The 27,791-nt window shown below is 43.0% G+C and overlaps 1 protein-coding gene across 1 annotated transcript; it reads right to left on the bottom strand.

The window, feature by feature from the left end:
• LOC132158266 (ras-interacting protein 1-like) lies at window positions 1-27,468 on the bottom strand. The gene is made up of 16 exons (XM_059567606.1): window positions 27,166-27,468; window positions 21,657-21,778; window positions 20,108-20,556; window positions 18,815-19,075; window positions 18,497-18,720; window positions 17,098-17,253; window positions 6,957-7,161; window positions 4,880-5,178; window positions 4,364-4,525; window positions 3,303-3,343; window positions 2,704-2,858; window positions 2,069-2,181; window positions 1,691-1,982; window positions 1,386-1,549; window positions 1,146-1,287; window positions 1-550 (listed from the first exon to the last, which is right to left on the bottom strand). The coding sequence occupies exons 2-16, from the start codon at window positions 21,776-21,778 to the stop codon at window positions 372-374; spliced, it is 2,964 nt and encodes a 987-aa protein (XP_059423589.1). The 5' UTR covers window positions 27,166-27,468; the 3' UTR covers window positions 1-371.
• Between the last annotated feature and the right edge of the window lie 323 nt (window positions 27,469-27,791).

Below are 27,791 nucleotides of genomic sequence, written 5' to 3' on the forward strand. Positions count from 1 at the left end.
AACGTTTGATTTGTTTATTGTAGTGTCATATTTAGTAACATTAACAGTGGAATAAAAAACCTACAGAACATTTGAATACTGTGTAAAATAACAGGCTGGCATTTATCATTGCAACCAGGCAATGAATCTCCTCTAGCATAAACCCTTAGGGTAACTAATGCAATGAATTATACATATTCATAGTGAAGTCAGTGTCTATCCATCAAAATCCAACAGCTGTGCTTGACAGGAAAAAAGAAAAGAAAAAAAAAAAAAGAACTTAATCTGATATGCACAGGCCTTTATGTAGCTTACTAGTGTCTAAAGATTGGTAGTTTCTCTATGTGAGGACTAGATAATGTTCATAATTTGAAAACTGGAGTGAATTCTTGTTACAGTCTAGTCCGCTGATTAGCAGGAAGTTCATCCTGGTCGAGCCCCCACAGGAACGTTCGCAGGCGTGTCACTTCCTTCAATAGCTCAGGGCTTGGGATTGGCTGAGTCAGATCCAGACGAGGTGTCTCGTTAGGCAGGATAAGAGGAGGATGGTCCAAGAAACTCTCATAAATATCTTAAAATTTGAATAAAGACAAAAAATATATAATGTATAAAATTAATATAATATACTAAAAGTATTTACACTACAGTTTGGGGTCGGTAGGATTTGTGCAATGGTCTTTTATGCTTCATATGGCTGTATTTATTTGATTAAAAATACTATAAAAACAATAATATTGTAAAATTCAATTTTAATTTTAAATTTTAAAAATGAAGCATCATTTTCAGAATCATTACTCTAGTCTTTAGTGTCACATGATCCTTCATGTGAATTCATCTTCAGAAATCATTCTAATATCCTGATTTGTCAACCCTTAATATTATCAATGTTGTAAACAGTTGTGCTGCTTAGGTGTAATATTTTTGCGAAAACCTTTTAAGGATTATTTGATTAATTAAAATGGAAAAAAAAAGAATTTTTCTGAAACATAATTTATTTAACATTTCTTTTTTTTTACTACATTCTTGCAAAAAAGTTTAACAGACCCCAAAACCTCTGAACAGTAGTGTATGTTATACGTATAAGTTTATATAAAATAGTTTTTACAGGTGTAGTATCATTAGTATATACAGGAAGAATGTGTTAATTTATTTAGGTTGTTACCCACCACCTCCAAGTTCGGTACCAAGAGGCGGAGCCCACGAAGACGGTGGGGCTCTGGTTGGTCCAAGCTTATAATGAGTGAGAAGGTGGTGAAGCTGGGAAGGACTTAGCAAGGGATGTTCTTCCTGTAAACTTGACCAGGATGACTGAGGAACAGAGTGATAATTCATAGTCATGTGACTGAGTAAGGGATGTGAAAAGCATTGCTTTACATATTCAGTGCATGTGCTCAGTTTGTTCTAACCTGAATAAGGCGGGTCTTAGGTATGCACAGGAAGTTAACCGTAACCGATAGCTTCTTTAGAAACTCTGACGCAATATCTCCAAGACCTGCTCCTTGTAGCCAGTCTAAGACCAGGTCCAGATTTGTTCGTATTTGAACCGCACGTGACCAAGAGAATAGAGAATCTGTAAAAGATGGAACAAATGAATCATTTTCAACCTCACACTTGGATTTGTGCTGGTCGTCCATCGCCGTCACATCCTGCTCAAGTCAACTGCTGTCAATGCTGCCCGAAACCATACGCAAACACGACTGTAAATTCTCACCTCTCTCCAAGAGTGTGTTGAGCAGAGACGTGTTTGTGAAGAAGAAGAGGTAGCCAAAGGTTTGCGAGGTCAGCGGTGGAGAGAGGCAAGCGTCTCGTGAAAGCTGCAAAGAGCAGCGATACACTTCCACCAGTCCAGCGACGGTGGGTGGCAAAGTGGAGACATCTTCTTCTTCTTCATCTCTTTCCCCTTCATTACCAGCTCTGTCCTTTGGTCCTGCTTTCCCTTTCTTCTTCTCCTCACTGGAGAATGGGTTAGTGTCTAACAGTGCCGGGAGCAAAGAGTATAACGTCTGAAAGAGAGGAAAATGAGTTTTAAGTCAATCAAATGCATTAAATAAATGTGTCATCCAAGCACCGCTGATGCACGTCCTCTAACCTTGGTCAGATGGTAAACACACTGCTGAAAGGTGTGCATAATGACATCATCCAGCTGTGCCAGCGCCTCAGAACAGGTGTCCATATCAGCTGAGAGCACTGGGTCACCCGGGGCTACAGGTTATGATGAGACAAATCATAATCTTTATTTTATGTTTAAACTCCAAATGTCAGTAGGATTTGCAGATGAACATAAATCATCCCTGGTAATTATTAACATTAATGATTTATAAGAATTGCAATCAGTTTCAATATATTAGTTGCCAATAAAATGTGTTATTTTACAATCTCATCTTGGAAAGAATAACAACTACACTTGGCTGATGTGATGGTGATGAGTACATTTTGGCATTTGAGAAAAGATTTTAACTGAGTTTTATGAGGCATGAGTCTGTAGGTTGAATATATCCTCATTGTAATTCTATACAAAGTTGAGGCCTATTTCTCCATGCATAATATTTGCTTAGACTAACAGGTTTACTAAAAAGAACAAGACGGCATAAAAATAGATGAGAGAAAACTGATTTAGTCTAACAAAAGACATAACACGTCTACAACCAAAGATACGGCACGTAATGCAACACAAGTATTTTTTGTTTTGAGAAAACATGCTGTAATTGCAGATCTCTCACTAACCTTCAAATTCCCATTCTTTTTCCATGGCTTCAACTTTGACCTGAAAGAAGTTCAGGAGCTCTGTGGCATTGGACATCCAGAACATTAGAGGTCGAAGGTCAGAGGAGAGCTTCTGCATGCTTGGTGGAACAAGTTCAACATCAGCCTCTGCTGAGCTAAACACACATCAAAAAACATAAAACCTCAGCATAGTGCACAAAATCCACAAATATATTTATACATACATATAATTATATAAAGCAAACACACACACACACACACACACACATATATATATATATATATAATTTATATAAAAAATAACATTTAGATTAATTAAATATATAATATACAATACAAATGACTATTTTTATATATTAAGTTATTATATAATTACATGACGTTATATGATTCTATAATTTCTTTAAATAGAAGGTATATTCTAGGCATGCATGCACAGGCATTTCACGGTAAAGGATCATTTAAAGAATGGCAAAACACAAGTTCAGTCCTGGGTAAGGTGAGGGGAATTTGCTGTTTACAGACCTGTCACTGAGCAACAATGTTTGAACAGTGTATACAGATCTAGTACAGCATGGAGAGGTGGTGCAGGTTCTTACTTTTGTGTTGGATGTTTGTCACCGAACTCTTTAATTTTGTCCTGAAAGATGAATAATGGAACAGACAGGGAGAGAGAGAGATTAAAGCAGACTCGGATGAATGCATGGGCGGGAGTGTTTGGCTGATGTGTCCGGACAATGACAGCACATTTTCCAAACGGGTGGAAATGACATCAGTCAACCTCTGTTTACAAACTACGGTGAAATTCCAGTGAAAGCCCATCTGTGTCTGCAGCTGTGGCTCCTCAACCACAGCTTCACAGTGCAGAGAGAGAGTACATTTTAAAACACTCTCAGATAAACTATTACTGTGTTGTGTGTTTTAACCATTAGTCCAGGTTTATCTCTGCAGTGGTTTGAGAAAACACCAAAGTGGGCAGAAAAGTGTCCAGAACAGTGTCAGCCTGTTCAAATCATGTCGTGTTCATTATCACCTTTGTACTCCAATTGCTGTCTCAGTGCTCTTACATAACAGCCCAACCCGGTACTTTACTTAACTCCTAATAAAGGTTGTGGTTTTACACTTCATGATTTCATGATGTTTCATATTATCCAGACCAGTGGCTTCCAACCTATTCTAACCCATTAGTAACACTCAAGCAACTCTTCATCAACACAAATCAAATCCCTTTATTATCACACCAAACCAGACACGTGATCCTTTTATCTCATCTTATGGATATAATTTAGCATGATCATTATTAATATTTTTAAAATAACTATTATTACAATAACTCACTTAATTAAACACAAATCTAAACATGTACTGTACGTATGTGAAAAAGACCCAGAAGTATTTGTCATAATTGCATTTAGTTTGGTATTCGTTGGATTGGCAGACATTTGATGGGATGAAAATGACAAAACATAAGCCCTTTATTTAATAAAAAGTACAAGATTCATGTTTTTAATTATTAAAATAATAAGTATTTAATTAATAAAACAATAAATTTTATATTTATTAAAAAAATTGTCATTTCTGCTTTATAGATTTAAAAAAGCAAAATCACATACACATAGCCTTGGAGAGGAATCACTGCACTAGACTTTTGGATACTCACCCAAACAATTCCTTTGATCTGATTGGCTGCCTTTAAAAGTAGCTGAGGTAATAATGCAGGATCCAGATGTTTAGAGGCGTAGTCAATCATGAGCGACAGAAGATAGGCAGGTGCTAAAGCCCCGCCCCCTGAATCTGGGCTGGAGTTCTTTGAAATAATTTCCTGAAATTTAAGTAGCAGTAGTAACCGACTTGTATAAATAGCTATTATGAAGCCATGGCAAAATTGAAAGTACAGCAGTATTTGTTACACCACAATTTACCAGTGATAATATTTTTCCTAAATGAAGTTTCATTGCAGCACTCACTAAGTATGCCGTATTATAAGCATTTATGCTGAAGTGTTGACGGAGCTGCTGTATGATTTTTAAATCACTGTAGCCTACTGTTTGTCTGTTGCAGTAAATCATTATGATAACCCCCTCCGCTCCCCTTGTCAGAACTCTGTATTTACATGCACTGGTGTTTGTTTATGACAGGTATATCAGAAGGAGCATTCGATTGTATCAGTGTTTACCTGCAGCAGGGCATCCGCATGTTTGGCCTGGAATCTCAGCAGTGATTCTGTGGACCCCAGATACTGCCTGAGCATTTCCTGTCTATCTGTCATCCCACCAGGGCTGTAGGAAGTTGACATGTCACCTTGCCATGGAGGCGGTAAGGCCAGGGGCGGAGCGGGGGTCACACGGGGGTCACGGTAAAGGAAAAGGAAGTGGCTGCCAAGACCCAACAAGTCTCCAGGCTTTAGGACTGCTTCCCTATAAAGTGGGGCTCCGTTAAGAGTGACAGGTCCTCCTCTGAATGGACGCGCCAAAGCTGAAGAAGAATAAGAACCAGAAGTATAAATGCAAACAGTATTGGACAGGCTAGTGTTGCTGGCTGATGCTAGATTTTAAGGTGAAAATGTGGTTGCACTAGGAGCTACATGGCTAATATAGCTTGCTATATTTAAAATAAACACATTTTTTACAAATATGATGCAATTTCACCAAGTATAAATAAATAACCATTATAAATATCACTACAACCCTGATACATAGACAAAAAAAACAACAACAAAAAAATAAAATACATTCCACAGATTCACTGTGGTATTCAAGTGCTTTTGTGTACTTGTAATGTTTTTGCTTAGTAAATGTATATACCTGCATCCATTCACAACATGTGCAAGTGTGACCTTCTTCTTTGCTGATAGCAATATATGCTAGCATGATAGGTTTTGCAAGTTTTGTTGTTAGTAGTAATATTTTTGATGTCTGTGTTATTCTGCTTATGCACTACATGACTTTCAAAGTCATCTGATTGCTGTTGTTTTCACACTACACTGTTGTCACCGACATCATTTCCAGTCAAAACAAATTGCACACTACAGCACCTGATGTTTTACTTGCTAAATATCTCCCAGGCTTTAACAACACATTGCCACTTCTCACTTGAAAAATCAGAGTCTTTGAAAATTTTGACAGCGATTGGCACTGACGTGAACTAGAACAGATTTGCCTCAGATTTTGAACAAACTGTTGGCGAGCAGAAAATTCAGGGCTGAAATCGTGCAATGTGTGGACGGAATTAGCAGGTCAAATATTTAGACCTGACTGTGATCCAAGTCATGTAGTGTGCCATTTATTTTGACTGTAACTGATATCGGCGACAACAGACAGTTGAAAAGTACATAATAAAGAAACCTGTTTTACTGAGTGAGAAACAGCACAGCACTTTTTTTTCCACTAGCTTCCTTTAATATGAATGCTTATGTGGGGGGCAGGAACAGAAGTAAATGCGAATTGAAGTTTAATTGAACTCATATTGTTGATATGTTAATATGTTTTGCGATCTGCAAAATGAGTAGATTACATATAGTTACATTTTCAATGTATTGTATGTTGGATTATGTTTTTTTTTTTAAAGATAACTTTGACATCACATTACAACCATTACAGCTTTCACTGAAATTCTGCATGTTAAAAGACTAGCGCAGGGCTTCTCAACTCTGACCCTAAAGGTCCACTTCCTGCTGTGTTTAGCTTACCTTGATCAAACTCACCTGGCTGTAAAGTTCTAGTAATCCTGAAGAACTTGATTAGCTTGTTTGATTAGAGTTGGAGCTAAATTCTTGAAGACAGTGGACCTTGAGGATCAAAAAATGGAGATCCTCTGGTCTAGTGTGACTGTTGCTTGAATTAAGAAACGAATGACACCATTTTGCTCCTTCCTTTGATAATTAATTGGAAGGAACTGATTCAATAGATTCTTTCAAGTCTTTTTCAAATGTGATTCTCAGAGGAATTACTTGATCACAGAAATAAAGTGAAAAAGTTGCAGAATTTGCCAGCGGATTTTAATCAATAATACACCCTGAGATATTTAATTAAACTTCCCAAAACAGATTGCAGTATTGCCGTTTTTCCACATCAGTACTTTCTGTTCCTGTTTTATCGCGAATGTTTGCCATCCTTGGTGCCGCATTATTGAATGTGAATGTGAAAATCGAAAGCAGAGCCCATTTGCAACAATAATCCCTTTAATTTTGTTTTGTGTTGTGGAATTTTATTCATTAATTTTATCTGACTTATGTTGGTTTGGTGTAAGGGTACCTTGACCTCGCGGTTGCTCTGGGACGGCTGTGTCTCTTCTGATCAGGAGGTGTCGGGCAAGCAGGTCAGGTGCTGAGAGGTAAGTGTCCACTTTTAGAGGCCTCTTCCCCTTCATCTCTCTCTCCCTGTCCATCTCACGCTCCCGGAATGTTGGCTTCCGCCCAATAACATGTGTGTGACCCGCCATTATGTACAACACAAAGTCCTAAACAAATAATAAACAAGAGAGTGAGAGGATGAGAAGGTGAATGGTGAAGACAGAGAGTGGAAAAAAGCTGTTATGATCTTCATTGTGGTCTTTACTCCAATCTGGGCAATCTCCTATCTTAAGTTGCATAAATACAGCGGTGATAAGGAATGAAGAGTGTTACAGTTTTCAACAATGTGTGCTTGTGTGAGGTCATTGTGCAGAGATGAAGATGTAGACACAGCATGCTTGTGTCACACCCAGGGGCTGGCTATGCTTTAACTAAGCCACACCCCTTCTCAACTTCCACCTCGAGGAGGTCCCCAAACCCGACCCAATGGCCAAACAACACGAGAACAAGTAAGTGATAAAACAATCTTTATTTAAATATTTAAAAATAGCTTGGGGAATAGGGAAGGGGCAATTAAAACTAAACTCTGACTCGGCCCTCCAGATGGGCTATGGCCGGGAAGAGGTCAGGGAGCAAGGGGGCCACGGGGATCCGGGGCGTAGGACTCGGGCCCCGGCCTGAGTCTTAGGTATCCGTAGCGCCCTCCTTCTTCCTCCTCTTCGCTGAATACAGCTCACGGTAAGTACTGGTTCACACAGTTCGTTCTCGAGGTGCTCACTCTCTTTCTCTTCCTCCACAGGCAACGGGCTCTTTCTCTTTCTCCACAGGCAACGGCTGGGACACACAGGCACAGTTAATTCAGCTTGGTTTTGCTCTCACCTCTTCGCTGATTACAGCTCACAGTAAGTACTGGTTCACACAGTTCGTTCCTTGGGTGCTCACTCGCTTTCTCTTTCTCCACAGGCAACGGCTGGGACACACAGGCACAGTTAGTTCAGCTTGGTTCTGCTCTCACCTCTTCGCTGATTACAGCTCACAGTAAGTACTGGTTCACACAGTTCGTTCCTTGGGTGCTCACTCGCTTTCTCTTTCTCCACAGGCAGCGGCGTAAGTACAGGTTTCCTCAGTCTCTCCTCGTGTTACCCACTCTCTCTCCTTTTCTCTCCACAGGTATCAACTTGGGCACAATAGCACAGTTAGTTTGCTTTGAATGGCTCTCACCTCTGGGCTGGACACAGCGTACTGTAAGTACAGGGTTCGCTCTATTCCTCCTCGTGTTATTCACTCTCTCTCTCCTTTTCTCTCCACAGGTATCAACTTGGGCACAATAGCACAGTTAGTTTGCTTTGAATGGCTCTCACCTCTGGGCTGGACACAGCGTACTGTAAGTACAGGGTTCGCTCTATTCCTCCTCGTGTTATTCACTCTCTCTCTCCTTTTCTCTCCACAGGTATCAACTTGGGCACAATAGCACAGTTAGTTTGCTTTGAATGGCTCTCACCTCTGGGCTGGACACAGCGTACTGTAAGTACAGGGTTCGCTCTATTCCTCCTCGTGTTATTCCCTCTCTCTCCTTTTCTCTCCACAGATATCAACTTGGGCACAATAGCACCGTTAGTTTGCTTTGAATGGCTCTCACCTCTGGGCTGAACACAGCGCACTGTAAGTACAGGTTTCCTCTGTTTCTCCTTGTGTTACTCACTCTCTTTCCTTTCCTCTCCACAGGTATCAACTTGGACACAAAACACAGTTACTCTGCTTTGGATGGCTTTCACCTCTGGGCTGGACACAGCGTACCGTGCTATCTCCGGAGATCTGAAGCACGCTCACAACATATACTGTACTGAACTAGGCTAGGACCAGCAATCTCCTTGTCCTCCCACGCCGAAGTGCGTGAAGGCGGGGGTTTATCTGACAGGACACACGGCAATACACAGCAGCCCACAGCAATATACAACACCACGTCAAAATTATAGGTTTTCACAGCACGAAGACTCACCCACCACACTCAGTGTACGGAAAGGACACCCGTCTTCCTTCACTTCGCTTGGTTCGGATCTGGCGATGGAATATGCGGCCTAGCTAGTGATGTCGTCGTTGTGACTACTTCAATAAGTATTCCTTCGGCTCTCCCACCACACTATATTAGGGGTAGGGCCGCCCTCCTCCTCCTGGAGAGATCTACACAACGCCAGGTCAATATACAGGGCACTTTCGACTGGCTCTTAGTACTCACATCAATGCCACTTCCAATCCCCTTTTTCACGTCGTCTCAGTTCGCCGTATAATCTGTTCACTTCTCAACCTTTAAGGTTCGCGATGTCTTCACAATCATACAATTCCAGCCTGAGGGAGAGAGAGAGTTAGACAGCTACCAGCAGCGTACCAAGACGGGCACAACCCAGTGCTTCACACACACCAAAAAGAGCTTCCCAGACTGGGAAATAACTTGGCCTTAAGTACTGCCTTGTCCAGCGTATCCTCCAATCACCAACCGCTGTCCCTAACTAGGCACAGGTGCATCGAATTCCCTGATTTTCCTTCTTACGGCGCTACCGGAAGTTCCGGTGTTCTGTTTTTCCGGTCCGGGCGGAAACGCTTCCGGGCGGAACCAAACTTCCCGAATTTTGGTTCCGCCCCTAAAGATCGTCACCTTGTGACATCCTCCCCCGCCAATCCGTTCTAGTCCCTAGAACGTCCTCGGGCTGTCCACTCCCCATAGCGGGCAGGGGGTCGGCCTCGGTTCTCTCGCTGGGATCGTCTCACTGGTGAATCGGGCTCAGCTTGTTCAGGGGCTGCTTCTGGTTCTCTCGGGGCGATCGGGGGTGGTGCCACCACGGGTCTCCCTGGTACCACAGCCCAACCTTCAATCCAGGGGGCCGCTGGTACAGGTTCCGTGGGGACTTCTTCCACGGCTTCAGGGTAGTTAGGGCATGGGCGAATCATGTTCCGGTGCACCACACGGTCGGGGCCTGACTTCCCTTCTGGCCGGATGGTATAGACCGGCTGCCCCGGCCTCTGCTGCCGGCAGACTACATAAGGGGTGGCCTCCCAACGGTCACTCAGTTTCCCCTTCCCCTGCCGCCGATTATCTCTCACCAACACCCTCTCTCCTGGCAGTAGAGGGGCTTCTCTAGCAGTCCGATCATACAACCGCTTACTTTTCTCTCCTGCCGTCTGTATCCTTTTTGACACCTGCTCGTAGGCGAAATGCAAGCGCTGGTGATGGCGCCCCACCCACTCCGTTACACTTGCTTCCTCTTGGTCGGCTATCACTCCTAGGACCAGGTCAGTAGGCATTCGTATGTGTCTGCCAAACATCAGGTAAGTGGGAGCGTAACCCGTAGTACTATGTATACTGTTGTTATAGGCCTGTAGGAGGTTTGGCAAGGCACTCACCCAATCGTCCTGCCGTTGTTGGTCCAAGGTCCCCAGCAGCCCCAATAGGGTCTGATTGAATCTCTCACAGCCGCCGTTCCCCTGAGGATGATACGAAGTGGTGTGAGTTTTCGTGCAACCGTACAACTGGCATAGTTCTCTAATTACCCTGGACTCAAAGTTGGCTCCTTGATCGGAGTGCAGAAACTCCGGGCATCCGAACGTCTGGAAGACGGCCCGCCATAAAACTGTAGCGGTGGTGGTTGCAGTCTGGTCGAGGGTGGGGATAGCCCAAGCGTACTTTGTGAACAAATCCGTTATTACCAAGATGTTCTGGTAGCGATCTCGTGGTCGGCCCAGTGTCAAGAAGTCCATAGCCATGATATGAAGGGGGGCCTTCGCATGGATGGGTACCATTGGCGCTCGGACCTCCCGTCTGGACTTAAACAATATGCATCTCGGGCAAGCTTGAATTAGGGCGTGCACCGATGCCTCTAGCCCGGGCCAAAAGAAGAATCTCCTAAGCAGGGACACGGTCCTCTCCTGTCCCTGATGCCCCAACTGGTTGTGGTACGCCGAAACTAAAGCCGTTACCTCATCTGCGGGTACCACGATCTGGCGTACTTCTTCGCCCAACTTCGGGTCACTGACCCTTCTGCACAAAACGCCATCTCTCAGCTCCAGCCTGTCCCATTGCCCCAGCAGCCTCCTCCCAGTATCCGTCTGGGCTAACCTCTCCGCTGGCGTCAGCCGTCGGCCCTGTTCCAGCCATTCTCTTACCAGCCGCACATCTTGATCCCTGGCCTGTCTCTCCCTCCACCGACGGGGATCCCATCCCCAGTTCTCAGGCACGGCCTCTTGTCTGTTGCCTGGTGCCTCTACTGCTCCTACCATATAGCCCTCCTCCGGGCTGGCCCCTCCGGGGCTTTCCGCTTCGGGCAGCCTTGAGAGGACGTCCGCGTTCGTGTGTTCACGCCCTGGTCGGTACTGTAGTTGATAGTCAAAGTTGGCCAGTTGGGCCACCCACCGCTGCTCCACGGCTCCCAGCTTCGCCGTCTGTAAGTGTACTAATGGGTTATTGTCTGTAATGATCGTCACCTTGGCACCCCAGAGGTAGTCTTTAAATTTCTCACTTAGGGCCCACTTCAACGCCAGCAGCTCCAATTTGAAAGAACTATAGTTCGCATCGTTCCTCTCGGCTGGGTGGAGGCTCCGGCTGGCGTACGCGATGACCCTCTCAACTCCGTCCTGCCGTTGAGCCAACACCGCTCCCAGCCCGAGATTGCTGGCATCTGTATACAAAAGGAATGGTTTTGTGAAATCTGCGTATGCCAAGCTAGGGGCCTGTAGCAGCTCCTGCTTCAATGTCTGGAACGCCGACTCACAATTTGCATCCCAGTCTACGTTGGGCGACCCCCGGCCCCGGTTACGACCTGTGCCAACCAGCAACTGATTAAGGGGTTTAGCAATTTTTGAAAAGTCCTTTATGAAACGCCTATAGTATCCCACAAATCCTAAAAAGGATCGCACTTGCCTCACTGTCCTCGGGGCCTTCCAGTCCTTCACGGCCGATACCTTTCCAGGATCTACGGACACTCCAGCCGCACTGACCACGTGGCCCAGAAAGTTGACTTCTCTCCGTAGTAAGTGACACTTATTGGGCTGTAGTTTCAATCCGTACTTCTCCATGGCCCGAAAGACTTCCTCGAGGTGCCTCAGGTGTGAATCAAAATCTGGGGAGTAGACAATCACATCATCCAGGTAAACTAATACTGACTCCATTAACTGACCTCCCAAGCACCGCTGCATCAGCCGCTGGAAGGTGGCCGGAGCGTTACAGAGCCCGAAAGGCATCCGGTCCCATTCAAATAGTCCAAACGGGGTTGTAAAGGCAGTCTTCTCCCGGTCTGCTTCGGCCACCTGCACCTGCCAGTAGCCACTGGCCAAATCTAGGGTAGAGTACCATGCCGACTGCGTGAGGCTGGCAAGCGAATCTTCGATCCGTGGCAAAGGGAAAGCGTCTTTCTTAGTCACGAGGTTCAGCTTACGGTAGTCCACGCAGAATCTCCAAGCCCCCGTCTTCTTTTGCACCAGCACTATGGGGGCCGCCCACGGGCTGCTGCTTTCCCTAACAACTCCTTGCTTCAGCATGCCTTGCAGGAGTGTACGTACCTCGGTATACAAAGTGGGCGGAATTGGACGATACCTCTCCCGGCTGGGCCCTGCATCCCCGGTAGGTATATGATGTTGTACCACCTGGGTGCATCCGTAGTCTTCGTCGTGGGTGGCGAACACATGCTGCCATCTCCGAAGGAGGGCCTGTAACTTCTGTGTCTGTGCTTGCTCTAAATCCTCCCCTTGTAACGACTCACCCGCCAGGTGGCTCGGCACACTCCTCTCCATACCACCCCATGGGGTGTCTACTTGTGTCAGGGCCACCTCGATGACAGTGGGGCACACCTGACGAAAACTAATATCCCTCTCTTCCCTTACTTGGTGGGATGTAACCGTTGTCAGACGGGCTAATCGTTGGTGCCGATGTAGTTGCACCGCGTATGGATGTACATTCCGTATCCTCACGGGGACTCTCCCCCGCCGGACCGTCGATAATCCTCGTGCCACTTCCACTTGTGGACAATCCACATGGGGCTCCACCAGCACCCACTCTTCTGGGCCCGCTCTTCGGGGCGGTACTCGCGCCCACACAACAGCCTCACTTTTTGCGGGGACAGACAAAGCAAAACGACACATCACTCTTCCTACCTCTTCCTGTTCCCTGCGGACTTGGCTCATTTGCACCCTTCGACAGTCAGCTCCCACACACTCCCACTTGGGCCTCTCTGCAGGTGGTATCTTTGATACGGGCCTAGCCCGAAATAGCTCTTCCCAGCAATCAGCGAGGACATTCATGCCCAACAGGGCTCGATGTGCACCCAGACAATGGTCTTGCACGATAATCACACCTTTCTGGGGGACCATCACTCCGTGAACCTCTAGGTCCGTCAATCGGTAGCCAATATATGGGATGTCGAGGCCGTTTGCGCCCTTCAGAGTAAGCCAGGGGGCCTCCGCCCCTGGTGCCCCTTGTTTCCCAAACACTTCTTCGGATAAACTCTCAGCAAACAACGTCACTTGGGAGCCTGTGTCTACCAGGCATTGAATCTCCTTGCCGCACACTCTCACCTTCGCCACGGGGCTACGCCCAATCATCTGGCTCCTAGAGCCATATCCTCTTCCAGGGTCTTCTCGAGGGGTCCCGGCCACACGACCCACAGTGGCCGGCCGACCTAAAAACCCCCTTCTGACGCCCTGCGGGGCCCACACTGACGGCTATAGTGACCTGGTTTGCCACAGCGGTTACAGATGGGTCGCCCTTGCTCGTCCCATTCGAAACGGGGCCGGTTAAAGTGGTTCGGGCGCCTGAACGGCTCTCGGCCTCCCTCTGAGTACACTCGGTCTCGGGGCGCCGGCCGTGGTTCCTCCCGCGCCCGTCCTTGGCGCAATTCTCCTACGAGGGCTTTAGACAGTTCAGACATCTGATCGCGGACATCTTTCAAAAGTTCAGCCTTCAGTGCTTGCTTCCAGTCAGGGCCTCCGGGTTGTGCTGGTGCTACTTCACTGACAACCGCACACACTGGGGAACCACTCACCTCAGTCTCATCACCTTCCAGGGCCAGTGCCTCTTTCTTCAGATCTTCGAACGTAAGACCCGGGTCCCTTCGAAACTGGATACGTAGGCTCTGTCTCACCGGACCCTCCTTCAACCCCAGAAGAAACTGGTCCCGCAATAGAGTCTCTCCATCTCCCAACCCGTGGTCCCGACGGGTCTGTAGTCGGGCGAATTGCTCTCGCAACCTCAGGGCGAAAGCTCTAATCGGTTGGCGGGGGCCCTGCTTACAATTGAAGAACTGGGAGCGAAGGACAGCTACGGGGGTGTGGTCACCATACTGTTCAGTGAGGAACTGGAACACGGTTTGGGCGTTGGCTCTAACGGCTTCGGGGGCGGCATGCACCTCTCGCCGCGCTTCTCCATCCAGGGAGTTTAACACAAATTGAAGCCGCTGGGCTGCACTAAGGCCCTGTAGGTCGGCCAAGTACTCTAGTTGAGCCTTCCATTCAGACAATCGTACCTCGGATTCTGTCCCCCCATATTTTTGAATCCAGGGGCTCCCCCTAAAAACGGGCATGGCACGGGGTTGGGCTGAAAGCCCCGCGTTGTCGGTCATTGGACGACCTTGGTTACTCAACTCGAGGTGGAAACCCTGCCGACTACGCCAAATCTGTCACACCCAGGGGCTGGCTATGCTTTAACTAAGCCACACCCCTTCTCAACTTCCACCTCGAGGAGGTCCCCAAACCCGACCCAATGGCCAAACAACACGAGAACAAGTAAGTGATAAAACAATCTTTATTTAAATATTTAAAAATAGCTTGGGGAATAGGGAAGGGGCAATTAAAACTAAACTCTGACTCGGCCCTCCAGATGGGCTATGGCCGGGAAGAGGTCAGGGAGCAAGGGGGCCACGGGGATCCGGGGCGTAGGACTCGGGCCCCGGCCTGAGTCTTAGGTATCCGTAGCGCCCTCCTTCTTCCTCCTCTTCGCTGAATACAGCTCACGGTAAGTACTGGTTCACACAGTTCGTTCTCGAGGTGCTCACTCTCTTTCTCTTCCTCCACAGGCAACGGGCTCTTTCTCTTTCTCCACAGGCAACGGCTGGGACACACAGGCACAGTTAATTCAGCTTGGTTTTGCTCTCACCTCTTCGCTGATTACAGCTCACAGTAAGTACTGGTTCACACAGTTCGTTCCTTGGGTGCTCACTCGCTTTCTCTTTCTCCACAGGCAACGGCTGGGACACACAGGCACAGTTAGTTCAGCTTGGTTCTGCTCTCACCTCTTCGCTGATTACAGCTCACAGTAAGTACTGGTTCACACAGTTCGTTCCTTGGGTGCTCACTCGCTTTCTCTTTCTCCACAGGCAGCGGCGTAAGTACAGGTTTCCTCAGTCTCTCCTCGTGTTACCCACTCTCTCTCCTTTTCTCTCCACAGGTATCAACTTGGGCACAATAGCACAGTTAGTTTGCTTTGAATGGCTCTCACCTCTGGGCTGGACACAGCGTACTGTAAGTACAGGGTTCGCTCTATTCCTCCTCGTGTTATTCACTCTCTCTCTCCTTTTCTCTCCACAGGTATCAACTTGGGCACAATAGCACAGTTAGTTTGCTTTGAATGGCTCTCACCTCTGGGCTGGACACAGCGTACTGTAAGTACAGGGTTCGCTCTATTCCTCCTCGTGTTATTCACTCTCTCTCTCCTTTTCTCTCCACAGGTATCAACTTGGGCACAATAGCACAGTTAGTTTGCTTTGAATGGCTCTCACCTCTGGGCTGGACACAGCGTACTGTAAGTACAGGGTTCGCTCTATTCCTCCTCGTGTTATTCCCTCTCTCTCCTTTTCTCTCCACAGATATCAACTTGGGCACAATAGCACCGTTAGTTTGCTTTGAATGGCTCTCACCTCTGGGCTGAACACAGCGCACTGTAAGTACAGGTTTCCTCTGTTTCTCCTTGTGTTACTCACTCTCTTTCCTTTCCTCTCCACAGGTATCAACTTGGACACAAAACACAGTTACTCTGCTTTGGATGGCTTTCACCTCTGGGCTGGACACAGCGTACCGTGCTATCTCCGGAGATCTGAAGCACGCTCACAACATATACTGTACTGAACTAGGCTAGGACCAGCAATCTCCTTGTCCTCCCACGCCGAAGTGCGTGAAGGCGGGGGTTTATCTGACAGGACACACGGCAATACACAGCAGCCCACAGCAATATACAACACCACGTCAAAATTATAGGTTTTCACAGCACGAAGACTCACCCACCACACTCAGTGTACGGAAAGGACACCCGTCTTCCTTCACTTCGCTTGGTTCGGATCTGGCGATGGAATATGCGGCCTAGCTAGTGATGTCGTCGTTGTGACTACTTCAATAAGTATTCCTTCGGCTCTCCCACCACACTATATTAGGGGTAGGGCCGCCCTCCTCCTCCTGGAGAGATCTACACAACGCCAGGTCAATATACAGGGCACTTTCGACTGGCTCTTAGTACTCACATCAATGCCACTTCCAATCCCCTTTTTCACGTCGTCTCAGTTCGCCGTATAATCTGTTCACTTCTCAACCTTTAAGGTTCGCGATGTCTTCACAATCATACAATTCCAGCCTGAGGGAGAGAGAGAGTTAGACAGCTACCAGCAGCGTACCAAGACGGGCACAACCCAGTGCTTCACACACACCAAAAAGAGCTTCCCAGACTGGGAAATAACTTGGCCTTAAGTACTGCCTTGTCCAGCGTATCCTCCAATCACCAACCGCTGTCCCTAACTAGGCACAGGTGCATCGAATTCCCTGATTTTCCTTCTTACGGCGCTACCGGAAGTTCCGGTGTTCTGTTTTTCCGGTCCGGGCGGAAACGCTTCCGGGCGGAACCAAACTTCCCGAATTTTGGTTCCGCCCCTAAAGATCGTCACCTTGTGACACTTGTGTTGGTATTGTCCGGACCACGTGTGTATATAAAGCTTCTGTGTGGCTGTTTTGTGCAGCGTGTTCAATGGCCATTCCACTCAAAGGTATGAAAGCACTGATGGTATGTTGTGATTAGAGGAATACAGGTATGATGTCATGTCATGGCTGTAAGATAAGTGAGATGATGCATGTCTAGCCTTGCTCTGGTCATAGCCTTGCAGTAACAGGAAGTAAGGCCGATCTGTTGGTGGAAGAATCAGACTTTGCGACATCACTTCCAGGTCACAGGTGTCTTCTTCTGCTGCCCGAGTGCATCTTTCTGTCTCACCTCCACCACTTCTTGACCCAGTGACCTGACAAAGCAGAGACAGATAGTACTGTGAATGGATTGCATGCATTTGCTGTATAATGGCAAAAACAGGTATTAAGTTGACTTATTTTATTTCATTTAGTATTAGGGGTTTAATTTAGGGATATTTTAGGGGAAATGTAGTAGGGATATATATGAAGAGTTCAGATGCAAAAGCCTCTAAGTGCCATCTGAAATTTTCATCTAAAATTTGGATTTTTATCAAGCTCCTATGCTTAGGTTGAGCCATTTTACTTTAATGGCAAAGTGCAGGTCCTTTTCAAGGCTATTAAAGTGAATTAACTGAACATACATATAGGAGCCTGATAAAAATCCTAATTTTATATGAATATTTCAGATGGCACTTAGAGGGTTTGGCATCTGAACTCTTCATATATTATAGCGCTTAACAATAAGAATGTGAGAGAGTTCAAGAGCCAGTTGACACAACTTTCATTTGAACTAATTGAGCCAGTGCCAGAGCCAGTTTAAAAATGTTCCTCTGTATGTCAGCTTTTTAAAATTATTAGCTTGGTAAAATAAACACAGATGATTTATTGTTGATATTGTAATAATGACTTGACTAATAGTCAAGTTGCTTTTATTTATTTATTTAGCTATTTCATTTTTTTTTTTAAGTTGTATAGTAAATAATATTTTTAAATAATTAGAAATAAATGTTAAATATTTAAAGAAGTTGATGTTTAAATATTATCAGTATTGCACATTTTTAAATACGTCTAAACTATAAAAGATTTTATAAATTTAAAAAACTTATGATGTGTCAATTCTGCTTGTCAATGTTAAGCTAGGTAAATGATCTAGTTGGCTAACATGGCTTTGTCAAAATTGTAATAATGACTTGTTAATTATAGTCTTAGAAGCTTCAGTAAGAAAAAGTTGTAAAAAGTTTATAAAAAATGTGTAAAATTGTGACAAATTAGTAATTTTTTATAACTTCAAAGTAAACATTTACATTAAATATTAAGTTAATATTCAAGTATAATAAATATTATACTGTACATTGAAGTACTTCTAAAAATGATTTCTATGATTTTAGAAATAAAAATTAGAAATAAAAAAATTGGTGAATATATTGGAAAGGCAAATAGAAATCTGAACTACTAGCTCAAACTGGGCAAGCAAGAAAAATTGTTGGGCCCTGTTATAAATTCGAATTCACATTTTTGAGGTTGTGATGTATTGTAAAGTTGGCCAGTGTTTTTTATTTTATTTAAATTTTTTACCTCTCCTCCTTCAGTTGCTATCATGCTCACGATGTTCTTTCTATCCTGTCCATTTGGGGCATTGCCAGAGCGCCGAGGGTCATTGCTAGCGTTGCCCTGACGACGTCTTAGACTCAGGTTCATATCACTAATACTCCTCCTCAGTTCTGTGTTCCGCCCTCGATGACCTCGTTCTTCTTCTGGCCCGCCCCCAGAGGACATGCGGCTCCGCCTCCAACGGACCCCTGTTACCACGATAGTGTTTTCCCACAAATTAATTGTCACACTGGTTAATACACTTGTAAAATGTCTTACAGTTAAATATAACAATGTTCCAACCTTGATAGCTCTCTCCATCCCTCTCTCTCTCTTTTTCCTTCTCTTTCTCCTCTCTCTCATATTCATCAAGGCGCTGGATCTCAAACCGTCGTTCAAAGCCATCCTTCGGCCTCCACATATCCACTAGCTGTAAGGGGCATTCCCAGGATGCCACGCTCCTTCGGCACTCTGTTTGCCACTTATTGGCTCCATCTGGCTGCTGAATGGGCTTTCCAATGACATCACATAACAGGAAGTCCTCAGGGGAATATTTCTGGAGAGCTGACCAGGTGAACAGGAAGTTGGGACATTCAGAAGGGAATGATACAATGAGCGGCTATAGCCTAATTTCCTACATCTAATCTGTGATGTCTCCACTCAGAATGCACATTTGATTATTTGCAGATTGCTTTTGAAGTTTTATTTTTCCTACATAACAAGATAATGGATGGATGAACCATGTATTCACGCCAATATGAAGCTTCCATCATTATTTACTCACCTTCATGTCATTCCAAATGTGCATGTACTATATTTCTGAAGAATCTTATCTTGGTTCTTTCCAAACAACAACCATTCAAACCACAAAAGTGATTCATACAGATCATGTGCTTTATTCCAAGCCTACTGATGCCATAACTTTTTTTGTGATGAACAGAATGAAACACATACTGTTCAAAAGATTAAAATTACAATTTTGTAGAAGAAATTAATACTTTTAATTAGCAAAGATGCATTACATTTATCCAAAGTGATGGTGAAAGTGTTCACATTGTCATAAAAGATTTGTATTTCAAATAAATGCTTTTAAACTTTTTTTTATCAAATAATATAAACAAAGAAAAAAAATATTAAGCATCACAACTGTTTTCATTGATGATATTGATGATGATAAAATATCATTGATGATGATAAAAAAAAATAGTTTCTTGAGCACCAAATCAGGATATTATAATGATTTCTAAAGGATCATGTGACCCTGAAGTCTGGAGTAATGGCTGCTGAAATTCAGCTTTGCCATCACAAGAATAAATTACATTTTAAAATAGATTAAAATTGAAAGTTATTTTTAAATTGTAATATTATTGCACAATATTATAGTTTTACTGTATTTTTGATCAAATAAATGCAGCTATAGTGAGCATAAGATTTTATTTTATTTTTTGGGTGGACTATCGCATTAAAGTCACACTTTTGATATCTTTATAGTGCTTTTTAGAACTTTGACAGCTGTGGCCATGGAGTAACTGATGCATAATTTTTACAAAATACAGACTAACTAGTCTGGTTCCCCATTTAAAGGGAATGAAATACCTGTGTCTTCACTCTCGTTCTCTCTTTCTCTCTCAGTGTAGCGGATGATGACCTGCTGAATGAGCTGGCGGGCAGTGGAGTGCATGTTTGCCAGCAGGCTCCGATAGTTAGCTCCACTGGACAGGGCATCTCCATAGATCTTGACCAGCCCAGGGGCATTAGAGGCAGCGGGAGGCAGGTAGTGATGTGATGAGGGGGTGGCAGAATGCACCCATATTTCCCTCTCACGTTCTCCAATGGCACGGTCTCTGTCGCTGTTGGACCGGCCTCTCAGGAAAAGGTGAGACAGCCGCTTGGCCCGGGACTGCTGATTGGCAGGGCGAGGGCGGAGAAAGGCTGGAGAAGGGGATGGAGAGGGTGGGGCAAGAGAAGAGGTGGAGTGAGAGAGGGAGGAAGGGACTGATGATGGGGCCTCGGGAAGGGAAGCAGCATCTGAACTGGTTGTGGACCTGATTAAATGAAAGCAACAGGAAGGAGGTGATATACAAATCATACATTGTATACCACATATTAATCTGAAGTTTGTACAGTAAAGCAGTAAAGCATCCATGATGATGTCATGCATGCAAATCTTTCCATAATCTGCCCCCATTAACTGGAAAGAGAAATGTTCTTAGTAAAATGTTAACCAATGACATTCAAGTTTGTTTGTCCATATCTATTAATTTATAAATAAAATAAAATTAACAATGCAATTCATAATACAATGACTTGAATATTCTATGATATTCTATAGTGAATTTAAAATAATTGTAATACATATATATATTTATATATATATATATATATATATATATATATATATATATATATATATATATATATATATATATATATATATATATATATATATATATATATATATATATATAATGTCAGGGTGATATAACTGTACTGATATCATAATGAAGAAAAAGAATGAAAGTAATAGAATTAGAGGTAGTGATTTAATATAAAATATATAAAAATTAATATATAAAAACTTGGTGAAACCGACATACAAGCAAGCATTCACATGACAAAATAAATGAAAGAATAAATAATGTTGTTATAATCACTCTTATTTTGTGTCTCCAAGGTTCAGATTTTTACTTTTAATTATTTTTACTTATTGAGCTTATTAATCTTGATTGTTTGTCAAGGTCAATAAGTCTCTTAAAATATCAGATAATTTGCCTTTTTTGCCTTTGCAAAAGGTCATGCAAGGTTAGTTCAAGTTGTAAAATGTCACACAAAATGTCATGAAAATTTTTTACCTTGGCAAATTTATTTTAAAACCTTTTTAAAGGTAATGGCGAAGGAATGGTGAATGTTTACACACATTTATTCAAAGGTAAATGGAAAATATGGTGTTAGATTCTCCTTGATGGTTATACCACATGACACTTTTAGAGTCATTAAACTGAAACGTTTGTTGAAAATGTTATGAAAGTTTTTCCAAGTGAAACCAACATTTCTAAGAACTTGGCACATGTTTTAAACTTTCTTTATCTTGGACACTCTTATTTGTCATTGATCCAGAGAGCAGGAGAAAGTTCAGAACACTGACTTGACAGATGCTGCACTGGGCCAGCGAGCTCCCAGCTTGGCAAAGTGTTTCCGTGGAGAATTTATCCACAAGCCCACTGGGAAATGGAGCTTCCTAAATCGGGGACTGCCAGACTCCTCCATCTGAGGGAGTAAGAGAGAGGGAGGTAAGGACTGGACGGGAGTGTGGAAAATGGAAAGATATAATGACAAAAATAAATTGAGAAAGGAAGGACCAGGGGGAAGTAGGAAAAAGCAAGAAAGGGAAACGTCTTAAGGGGGTCATATGGTGCGATTAAAAATTTTCCTTTCTCTTTGGAGTGTTACAAGCTCTTGGTGCATGAAGAAGCACTGTCAAGTTGCAAAGACTAAAGCCTCAAATCCAAAGAGATATTCTTTATAAAAGTTAAGAGTCAACCGCGACCTTCCTAAAACAGCTCGTTTAAACGCCCCACATGTCTATGTCACGATGTGGAAAAATTTGCATAACCCACCCAAATGTTCACACAAAGAAAGAAGGCGTAACTTTGATTCTGGCTGTAGTATTGTTGCTGTCGCCGCCATATCGTGGAGACGCTGTGTGCTTCGTTGTGAAAGCGAAACTACTTGGTTTGGTCTTCCAAAAGAGGACACAACAAGAAATCAGTGGTTAAATGTGGTACATGGTGTTTCGTGTATTCAGAGTTGTTCACAGTGTTAAAGAGATGGATTCTCATGCTAAACATTCCCAAAGTTGTAAAAAATAATTTAGAAGAATGACTGAGAATTTCTGTGCCGAAAATATTACTTCCGTTGGTACAAGTTTCGACTGGTTCGATCGTGGATCTAATGACGTAGACAAGAACGAAACATAGAGCGGAACTCCTTATATGAGTATTTCTGTCGCCCGGGCACACATTGGCCAGAGGAGAGCAAGACCGCGCACATCAACGCGCTTCAAAATCGTCGGCAGCGCTGCGTAGGATTTGTTCCAATGCATCCCTTCAATGCATCCAAATAAGTGCGTTTTTGGATGTGAGGGAAAATTTACCGTGTTCAGCTTCCCCAAGAACCCAGCGGTACATGAACAGTGGATGCAGTTTGTTTTTCCGGGGCAGCAACAGAGTGTATCAAGTGCCTTTGTGTGTTCTGGTCATTTGAGTGACGAATGTTTTTTAAACAAGGCCCAAGTCGACGCTGGATTTGCGAATCGTTTGCTATTAAAACATGGAGCCGTTCCTGTGATAAAAGACCCCAGTCATGTAAGTACAATTGCATCAGATTTCTGTATTTTTTTTGGAGATCAGCACATAAGTGAATATATGTTAATGGAAACAACACGAAACATCAGTATTATAGCTCCGCTCACGGCATGCCTCCAGGAGCCACCGGCGGCGCCGGGGGGGTCTTGGGGGGACTCAAGACCCTGCAAAAAAACGCTCTGACCCCCCATTTGACCCCCCCTCCTCTTCCTGATTAAAAAATATATATATATCCGGGATAAAGATTAAAAAATGTTTCACTTCAAACTACGCAGAACAATAATAAATAATAATTATTTCGACATTTATTCGTACACTGAACCGAGAACCGTTTCTGTCAGACGCGTCTGATTCGAGAACTGAGGAGCTGATGATACTGCGCATGTGTGATTCAGTGTGAAGCAGACTGACACACAGCTCGTCTGAACCGAACTGATTCTTTTGGTGATTGATTCTGAACTGATTCTGTGCTAATGTTATAATCGCGGGTAAACCGAAGGCTTGAATGAAGGGCATTCATCGCTAATGACATTACATCGAGCGCAAAAGAACCGGTGAACCGTTTTTTTTCAACTGGTTTATTTGATCGAATTGTCCGAAAGAACAGGTTCACTTGAGCACCTGCTCCTTTGCCCCTTAAGTGCCCTTTTGTCAAAGCAAAATTTCCTCAAATTTTTTTTGTAATAACATTCCCTTTTGTGAATGCCTGCCCACGCCCAATCCTAATATTAGTACAATTTATTAATAATAATTTAGCCGTAAATAAAATGACCAACATGATGACCTTTCATCTGACGACGACGACCTCATCCGACCGGGACGATTTCTCACGCCGCACGCGCATTTTTTAATTGCTAAAGGATATTTTCAACACCGTGGCAGCTGGTAAGTGGTGTTTCATTCTCAGCGAAGTGATTTGGTGTTTATTTACTTATTATTATTTTACAAGAACGATGTGATGTGAGAACATTCAGATATGTTGCTGTGTGTAGCCTGTAGTGTAGAAGTAACGCTAGCATGCTGTTTGAGGGAGAAAAGTTTCACAGGCATCGAGGGGTCTGGTCTTTTTTATGTTATTTGACTAAACTTATATTATATTACAGTACTTATTTATTTTTTAACATGTTGAGTGCCTTAAAAATAATTATCACAACACTGGTAAGGCTTATTCAGATTTTCTCATTCTCTGAATTATCATTATAAAAATAAAAACAATTCAGAAATTAATTATATAATTATATTTTAAATGTGACGCAAATATTTTTTTTCTACAATAGCAACAGTGTTTACAACAGCAAGACCACTTTAGCCTGTAAACTCAATAATATCTCTCTGGAAATAAATGTAAAAATATCAATGTCAATAAAAAACGCATTACCTGACATCAAAGTGCAGTGTGAAGGATATGAATAACAAATGTATCCTGTCATTTGTTTACATTGCAAAGGTGTTCAATTTTAGACAACAACAACTACAACAGTAACAATAATATTAATAACTATATTCCAGTGTATCAGTTTTTTAATGTTTTGTATCAATATTTAAGGTGGAATTATTGATTAGGTGCAAGAGTAGTAGTGATGGTTAAAATAATAGATTAATGCTGAAATAGTAAATTGAGCCTTGTTCCTAGATGGACAGAGAGTGGAAAGTAATAGATCAAATAACGAGATGGAGATAGAGGAAGAAAAGAGGGAAATGTAGAGGCACAAGTGACAGAAAGAGAGCAGGTAACAGCAAGCCAGGAGACAGAGGCTGCTGAGAAAGAGGAAAATGTAGAGGCACAAGTGTTTTCTATAGTTTTTACTATAACCACTGTTCTTAATTATTCTGTAGAACAGAGAAGAAAAAGACATCAGGTTGGGACAATTTAAGACATTTCAGTTTCTAACCCCAGAGCTATTATTATTTTAAACTTAAAATTGTCTTCTCTATTGTTTCTTTTTCAAAACTGCATCAAAGCATTTGCTGCTGTATCAATACATAATCATCCATATCCATACGTGAATCAGCAAGGAATGCATCACAATATATTGCTGTATTGATATTTTGAACAGCGCCATTTAAAGCCTTGTTCCATGTGCCCCTTTTATACTTTGAGCACCTGCCCCTCCAAAGGTCTCTACACGGCCCTGTTCAGAGGGAGTGTCAGCCACGTTAAAAAAGTTAACAGCTTAAGTCATTTGTGGATTAATGCTTATTGGAGACGCGAACCATTTCAAACAATTCAGTTCGATTTGGTGAACTGGTTCAAGAAGATCCGGTTACATCGAATGATTCGTTCGTGAACCGGATATCACTACACTTCAGTGTTTTGAAATCTCACACAACAGACACTGAAGAGAAGACAATGCTGAATAAAGTCATAGTTTTTGCTATTTTTGGACCAAAATGTATTTTCGATGCATTAATATGCAGTTATTAGCCGTGCCCACTGTATTTTTTGTTGGTTTTCATGAGACCCCCCTTGAAATGACCAGGACCCCCCATTGCCCCCCCAATCAAAATTGTCTGGAGCCGCCACTGCCAGGAGCTCTGCTTTTTCCGGAGAGAATCGGAAAGCTGTATTTTTCTTAAATAAATATGATAAAACTAAAGACTTTTTGGATACATGAAGGATGCACTACTACTCTATAGGTACTCAAGATTAACATGAGATTAGGTGAAACTGTGTATGCTATGTACCCTTTAAGTTGTATTTACAACACCAGAACAGTTCAACCTAAATATTCAGATGTGTGCAGCGCATTTTATGGAGGACGAAGACTACAATGAGAGTAGACTACAATGCCCATGTCTGTTTCTATAAAGTGGGACAGTTCCAACTTTGCAAGGACAGTCTGGTGCTTCTGACTCAGAGACTGTAAGTACGTTTTCATATGTAAATTTGCCACTGACAATTCAAACGCGAGTTTGTGTAGCTCTTGTTATTTGTCGTTTCTCCGATCACAAATGCAGACATGGTTTTATGTTTACGCAGCATGATACACGATGCATAAAAAGACAGTTTAAGTCATTATAATCAGCAATTATGTGCCCACTGGATGTAGCAAAATGCCTCATTTATAATGGGTTTTACTGGTTTTGTCTCGTTGCGCTGGGACACACGGCACCACAGTATGGTAAGGGGTGTTATATTTCTGTCATATGCTTGAGACATTCGGCCAATCACAACACACTCAGTAGCTGGCCAATCAGAGCACACCTTGCTTTTCAGAACGATGAGCTTTGTAAAAATTGTCGCGTTTCAGAAAGGCAGGGCATCGAGGAGAAACAATATGTGGAAAATAATGCTTTTTTAACATTAAACTGCATAAACACATTGCATTACACCAAATACACGAAATAATATTCTTTTAATCAATGTCATATGACCCCTTTAACAGTCAGAGACAGATAGATGCAGAGAAACACCAGAAGACCACTGACTCAATATATCAGTATTGGGCATTAAGCAAGACTTTAAAGTTTTAAACATGTATTTTTCTAGATATGTGTTGTTATTGAGATTTATTTATATCCAACTCATATTTTGGCTGTGAATGACGTTCAGTAGACAAATGGCAGGAAAAGCTAGCGTCTCGTTGAATAATCAGGACGTGCAGTGTCATACGTTCTTCGTCATCTAAGGGTCTATGAGTAACAGAGCATTAACGCAGTTAGTGGGGAATGCCACAAAGTTGACAGGGCAGGCGGCGAATAGTTATGGCTCTGAGAAAAAGATTTATTTCACATTCATTTCTACATGTCTAATGAAAAGCAGAGGTTTGGCACTGTTGCTCCTGAGCTAAGCAAACTTGTGGAAGTCAAGTAAGAGTCAAGTGGCTTCGCCAAGAGGCCATGACGAGGATATCAACCAGCATAAAACTATCATTGCTGAGGATAAGCTATGCAGCCAAACCACATTCTATGAATATCATCCTTGTTGTACTTTGATTAAAAGCGCTCAATGTCGCCTACATATAATAACATGTTTTTTTTCGTCCTCCACCCTGATTGTGGACTTCACCTCCATGTATCCTCACAGACAGATGGGAAAACCCCTGAACAGACCCCCTAAGTGTCATATGTTCCTCAAAAGTGAAGTTGACCTTTATTATGTTGACTCTTTGACCATAATTGATTTCATCACATTCTACTGGGTAAAGGGCGGATGTAGAACAACCAAGAAACAAAATTTACTTCTGGTTGGAAAAGTTATTCAGTATATGCTGACTACAGCTCCAAATCAGTCATTTTGCATCATTAAAATGGCTTTTCACACCACCAGATGATCTGAATGTGACTTACCCACTGTGACGAGCTTCCACTTTATATCAGGATAAATCTTCGGAATGGCTGTTGCTGTTTGTGAAGTGTATTATAAAAATATCAAATAAATACCAGTGGAGGTCAGTTCTGTGTCTCCTTATTCCAGAATAATTAGGTTTAAATAGTCCATTTTCTGCATTAGGCCTTGCTTTGCTTTACCCAAATTTATAATAATACGTTTTTTAGCATGTCTTTTTCATTTTCGATGTACAAGAAGGGTCCTCAAGTCGTTATCCTTGCTCTCTATTTCTCGCTTGTTTCTTTCTCCCCTTTTTCTGCGTCTATAGATAGAGAAGCAGGCCCATTGTTCTAAATGACAGAATTTCCTTCCTCCCCAATGGACAACACCTATATCCTGAAAAAGAGAGAGAGAGAGAGAATATGAAGTATATGCATAAAGCCAAGTCAATGACACTGCTGTACATACAAAGAGCAAGACGAAAAATGTTATACGCACTAATCAGGATGTCCATTATGTCCATTCAAGTTCAACACAGAGCCGGAAACTGTCAGACAGTTGGAGAATTCAGTAGACTCGAGTCAGGACAGACGCCATACTGAATTTTACAGGAATAAATATTGTGCTGCACTGACTATTGTCTATA

Source organism: Carassius carassius, chromosome 15 (assembly GCF_963082965.1).
Source record: "Carassius carassius chromosome 15, fCarCar2.1, whole genome shotgun sequence".
Lineage (NCBI taxonomy): Eukaryota > Metazoa > Chordata > Actinopteri > Cypriniformes > Cyprinidae > Carassius > Carassius carassius.